Source organism: Bufo bufo, chromosome 5 (assembly GCF_905171765.1).
Source record: "Bufo bufo chromosome 5, aBufBuf1.1, whole genome shotgun sequence".
Lineage (NCBI taxonomy): Eukaryota > Metazoa > Chordata > Amphibia > Anura > Bufonidae > Bufo > Bufo bufo.
Genome location: NC_053393.1, coordinates 520,434,946 through 520,441,182, shown reverse-complemented (window position 1 = coordinate 520,441,182; position 6,237 = coordinate 520,434,946). Strand labels below are relative to the sequence as shown.

The window sequence follows — 6,237 nt, the reverse complement described above, 5'->3', positions numbered from 1 at the left end:
ATTTTCTGCCAGGAAAATCAACAGTGACAGAGATGCATTTTTACAAGTGTCATAGTCAGGAGCACATAACAATAGATCATCAACATATTGTAACAAAACAACCTGATCAGGAACCCACCAACCTGTCAGGACTGATTAGAGGGCTTGAGTATACATGGTGGGTGAGTTTGGAGCTCCCTGTGGCAATACCATCCATGTATACTGTTTACCCTTGAATGCAAAAATATATTGAGATATCACGTGGATCAGGACACTGAAAAATGCATTTGCAAGGTCAATCACAGTATAACACGATGCCCTCGGAGGGACCTGTGACAACAAAGTGTGTGTGTGTGTTCGGGACAGTCATGCACCATCCTATAAGTCACAGGCTGGCATTTTACAGCTTTCTTTTTGACCGCAAACAGGGGGGGGGGGGGGTGTTGGCAGGAGAATTAGTCACCACCAGGACCCCCATTGGAACATACTGGTCAATCTGAGTGACCACAGATTGTTCTTGTGCATGACTCAAGGGATACTGACAGACTCTGGGTGGTGTACATCCTGGTTTTAAATATACCATGAAAGGAGTGACATCCAATCTGCCAATATCAGTTTTACCCTTTGCCCACAATTTGTCGGGGACTGGCTGCAGGTCCTGCTCCATTGTACCACACAGGATGTTTGGTCCGGCTCCAGGTGTAAAGCTAGAACCCGGGTTAAAACATCATCAGGGGTGTCAATATCTACATGTGTGGTACCATCCTCATTAAAGTGAATATGAGTCCCCAGTGCCTGCAGGACGTCAATACCCAGCAAATTGAATGGGATATTTTCTTTAACTAGCAACTGAGTCACCACTGTACAGTCTTTGATTTTTAACTTGATAGGTATGGTCTCCGGGATGAAGACCACTTCCCCTGTGAACCCTGATGCGGGGACACATTGTGTGCTTATCTGCCATGGCCTAATATAATCAGGCTTGATCACTGTCTTGGCTGCCTCTGTGTCTATTAAGAAAGGAACCTGTTGGTTGCCTACCTGGACTGGTTTCTCAATTTGGCAGCCCACGGCTGGTGCAGTCATGGCAGATAAGGACATAGGGTTGCCGGCTTCCTATTGGGAGGTCACCAGACCAGGGGTGTGCACTGAACCCTGGTTCTGTCAGTTCACCTGTTGTCCTTGAGGGGGTAACCGGCAATTTCTGTGTATGTGACCAGATTTGCCACAATTGTAACATCTGAAGTCATCCCTCCTCTGTCTGGTCTGTCCCTGTTGACCAGACCATGGTCTCTGTTGTCCTTGTACCATATTGATTTTTGAGGATTTGGTAGTGGACATGTCTAGTTCCAAACCCTTAGCAGCAGCAACTAACTGAGGTAATGCTGTCACCCTCCATTCAGGCTTACATGCCTTCAGTTTTGTCTGGAGGGCAGGTCTCAGTCCCTCCATGAAAGCAGATGTCAGTAACTTCTGTCCCATAGGTCCAGTGGTATCCCAACCCATGTCCGTCCACACTGTCCGTGGTCTAGACTCAAATGCCACTACGTCTTCTTTAGTCTCCTGTATTATGTCTTTTAAACTACTGGCACCTGTCATCTTCCTTTGTCCTGGCCCATCTACCAAAAATTCTGCAATATTCTATGTTCGATGTGTCAGTTTTTATTTCTTTTTTTTTTCACTTTTGCCAGTCAGACCATGAGGACTGGTCAGTTTTTACCCGTTCAGTACTGTTCTTTTAGAGGGTTATATGGTAATTCTTCCATTTTTCAGGCCACTAAGTCATTTAAGTCAGCCCATTTCGCCCTATATGTGGCTTGCATCTGTTGTAACATACGGTGGGCAGGCATAGGTCTTGTCAGTGGGTCAGGAATTCTACCTAAAAGTCCCATTTGGTCCTTAGGACTCCATGGGGAGTAAGACAATATGTACTGTTGCACATATTGGACTTGACCACCGGGTGGTGGTGCCTGAGGGGCTTGATTGTCTTCCCCGTCTCCTGGTCCCTCTTCTCCATCCACTGGTGGAGGTGGAGGGACTTGTGGGGTTAATCCGGTACGTATGATGACCGGATAGAGTCCTATACGCAGTCTAACTCAGGGTGCCCCACATGCTCTACAAGTTTCCGTCCAGTCAGGATTCTGGTTTCCACACATTGTACATGTCCAGCCTGGTCTATCCATCGTCCCAGAATATGACGGTGGGGGAGCTGAAGGTGGTGGACATATTTTATTTTCTGTCTTACTGTCATTGTCATGTTTTACACTTGTGTCATAATACAAATTTCCTCCAAATGTTACATTTGGCCATTTCTCATTCTTCACTTTCTCTGCTGTCCAACACCAACATTCCACAACCTCCTTACATTCCTGATCCTTCATCCAACCACTATGTGTTCTTTTGAACCTTTCCCAAACTTCAGAATCTAAGTTACCATGTTTCATACCCGCCTTCTGTAACACCTATGTCTTTTTCTTGTCTTGCTTCCCTTCTGAATCTTCAACTATCTGTTTGGCTAATTTGTACCCCTCAGGTATACTCTGCGTATTGCCCATGTCTATGTGTTAAGAATTTCTCTACCAGACGTCTGAAATATCTACAGTTATTACTGTAGACCCATCTAATCTGCTTCCTTATAGTGACTTCCCCATTAATCTCCTGTTAATGTATCAACTATATTAAAGATTAGAAAACTCTATATTGTCTTAACACTTTCTCAGAGAACTCCACGGTTCACTATTTCCTCTACGGGCATTTTCAAAATCCAAGCAACCAGTACGTAAATCACAACACCAATAACCAAACCAAACGTTTTCCAAGACCAATCAAATATTATATCTCATCATAAATAGGTTCTTACCATTTTAAAGGGCTTGACCGTCACAGAAACTTCAATAGACCCACTGTCTCGGACCCAGGTGAAGACACAGGAAACACAGATGTTTTTGTAAGAATAAGCTTCTTACCTTACAGCGCTGTTTGTAGTATCTGTGAGTCCGGGTCTCCTCCTGTTGCGGCCGGAACCGTAAGGTTAAAGTTCACTGGTCAAACCCCACGTTTGGGCGTCAAAGAAATTGGGGGGCAAAGACCCCTTACTCCTATTTATGCTGAGTTCCAAATCATCATTGCCCATAGATTCAGTAATGGGTACCCATTTAGAATTGATTGACCGACACTCAGTGATCAAACAAGTCTCTGTTTATTCAAACAAAATGCAGATAGTATTATACTGTCTTGGCAAATAGGGGGTGGAAAAGCCACCCACACACATCTCATGAAGCCATGATCACATTTGCTTACAGAGCAGAAAATATTAAACAATTGCAGAAATCGGCTTAACCACAAATTAGGAAACTTGTTTCTGGGATAATTATAAGAGGAAACGACAACCAGGTGCAAACAGCTAAAACTGCCATGACATTTAAAAAAATGAAAAAGACAGAAGAGGAAGTATGTGAAATATGTAACCATTATTTTAAAATAATCACAAGCACTTCAACCTTTTAAGATGGCTGACAGGAGACAAGAAAAGATCTCTTGTCATCAACCTTTTAAGATGGCTGACATAAGACAAGAAAAGATCTCCTATCCCTCACAAAGAATGCTAGGTTTAAGGACAAGACAAATTTTTCAAACAACATGTGACATTGGCATAAAGTACTCTGACACAGACTCAAGTAAAACTGACTTCAAATATTCACCTCATGATAAATCCCCCCCCCCATCTCCAAAGAAGGGGAAAAAAAAGAAGGAAAAATGGCAGCTGCCATATGCTTCACGTTCTCAGAGGGGACTACTAAAGACAAGCTTTCTACAGATCCATATAGTGATTATAATGTGGACAGCATGGGACTCAGCTTCTTATTTTAACAGAGGCTCCTTTAAAAACATAGAGGATAACATGTAAGGGTTCAGTGAAGGAGGCGCGGAAGGTGTGCAAGTGTCTGATGGGGTCACACAGCTGGTAGAAGGACAGACGCCCAGCCTCATAGTCTAAGAAGACTCCAAGTGTTGGACAAGTTGGTTTTACATCAATGACTAGGTTGACTGAGTTGTGATATGCTGAACAATTTTTATCATACAGAAACAAACACCAAGATTTATCGTTATGGTCCATACCAGACTGATAACCATTTCTTTCTATACTGGCATAGGACATTCCGATGCCACAATCTCCTATCTGGTTCCACTCTACTTCCCAGTAATGTCGTCCTGAGGAGAAGCTACATCGGCTTAATACCTGGCAGTATGTCTGAAACCTTCCTGGAGATTCTGGTCGGCCCTGGTTTTCTTTCAAATATAATGCTGTTCTCAGATCTTCTGACAATGCCACCCATGTATGAACCGTGTCCACATCCAGCAATATATCAGGAACATGGATCTCGAACTCTGATGTTACATAAGTGATAACATCCTTCATAGATCGGTGTAAAATTGATGAGATCAGAACATTTTCCAGATCATCAGCCATCTCATCGTCACTGACTGCAGCTTCTTCTGTCACCACGCTCTTGTCACTAAGGGATGCTCTTTGGTCTGATTCTTGTAGGAAGGTCTCATTATCCTGCACTTTATCAAACACATGAACTTTAGCTATTTCTGGGACCAGTCCCACCTCCTCAGAATTAGTCTGTCCACCATCTCCACCTGTGCCCTCATCATCTCCAAGACTACATACTGTAATGTCCCTTTCTTGTAAGAGTCTTATTGGGTCAGTGATACGACACATCTCCTCCACATGATGCATCTTCCTGGACAGCTCGTCCTCTTTTATTTCCATCTTCTTGATCAGATCATCTATCTGGGACACCATCTTAATCTCCTGCCTGGAGATCTCGCTCAGAACCTTCTTTTCTGCAATTTCCAGTTGCTCCTTAATGTTTATAAATAACTTATTGATGTTCTTCCTCTTCTCAGAGGCTTTCTCATGGATTTTCCCCTTATGATTGTGCAGCCTCTGAATTCTTGCATTTATTTCTGCTCTTTGTGGGTTTACTTCATCCAGGTATTTCTTCAGTTTATTTTTCTTCTTCTCTGAAGGCTCATCTAGAAGTTCCACCTGATGACCCCTATGCGTGCCAACCAGACAGCAAGACACACATAGACAAGTATCATCCTCTGGGCAGTAATACTCCAGAACCTTCTTGTGGATGGAACATTTTTTGTTTCCAAAGGAACTGGTGGGTTCTGATAATACATGATCCATCGTCTGGTTGTGGACGGTCAGGTGGTCATCACATAGAGAGTTCTCACACTGCAGACATGACTTCACAGCTGGTACAGGAGACTTTGTGCAGTAACTACAGAAGGTTCTAGTCTTCTCCATATCAGGCTGAGTAGATAAGAAACGCTCCACTATATTACTTAGCTTCCTGTTCTTCTCCAGGGCCGGACGCTCTGGATATTCCGCTCTGCAGTCAGGACAGGAATACACTCCACCTGCCTCCTGTGCATCCAGCACACTTACAATACACGAGCGGCAGAAGTTGTGTCCACATCTCAGGGATACGGGATCCGTATAGAGGCTCAGGCAGATGGAGCAGTTCAGCTCGTCCCTCAGGTCAGCAGATGCCATAGTAGCAAGGAAGAGCAGGAATCGAAAGTGAAAAGGTTTCTTCACTTCCTGCAGAGGGCGGAGATCTTCTGAGAGCAAAATATTAACCCCTGCAGCTCAGGGACTGTGTTTAGTTCTGATTCATAAGGAGGAAGATAATGATTACTGTGAACTGGTGTAGGATTCCTCAGCAGTACAGGGAAGTAAAAGAAAGCAAAACATAAACGTAGATAACATAGTTGACTTCATAACAAATAATGTGATTGTGAGGAACTGATTGAATGGTCTGGTAGCCCAAAGCCTAATGATGGCCTTCAGGCCTGCCATGTAAGCCTGTTAAGCCTTGCCAGTAAAAACACAAATATTAAAAGTTCAAAAACTGGGATACTGGGTTATTTTTCTTTTAGACCAGGGGTGCACAATGTTTGATGACATAAGCCAACTTCGGATTGCTGTTTTAAATTGATGGGCAAAGTTAACGAAATTTGCCTCACCAAAACCCACACATTTTAATGCTGTACGGTGTAAAGGATCGCCTTCTCTCAGGGGGCGCGAATAATAGATTTCTTCACAGACACCAGGATTAAAGTCCAAATGACGGTTTATTTTCACCCGGCCACACATAAACAATACAAAATAAACCTACCTTCCCAATCCAAATAAAATCCAGCCCATACAACAAATAAAGAAAAATAGCTCCAGCA

At 43.4% G+C, this 6,237-nt stretch overlaps 1 protein-coding gene across 1 annotated transcript; it reads right to left on the bottom strand.

Annotated features, from left to right (window-relative positions):
- Positions 1–3,210: 3,210 nt before the first annotated feature.
- Positions 3,211–5,563, bottom strand: LOC121002614 (E3 ubiquitin/ISG15 ligase TRIM25-like). Its single transcript, XM_040434056.1, has 3 exons — positions 3,786–5,563; positions 3,528–3,693; positions 3,211–3,479 (listed from the first exon to the last, which is right to left on the bottom strand). The coding sequence occupies exon 1, from the start codon at positions 5,552–5,554 to the stop codon at positions 3,833–3,835; it is 1,722 nt and encodes a 573-aa protein (XP_040289990.1). The 5' UTR covers positions 5,555–5,563; the 3' UTR covers positions 3,211–3,479; positions 3,528–3,693; positions 3,786–3,832.
- Between the last annotated feature and the right edge of the window lie 674 nt (positions 5,564–6,237).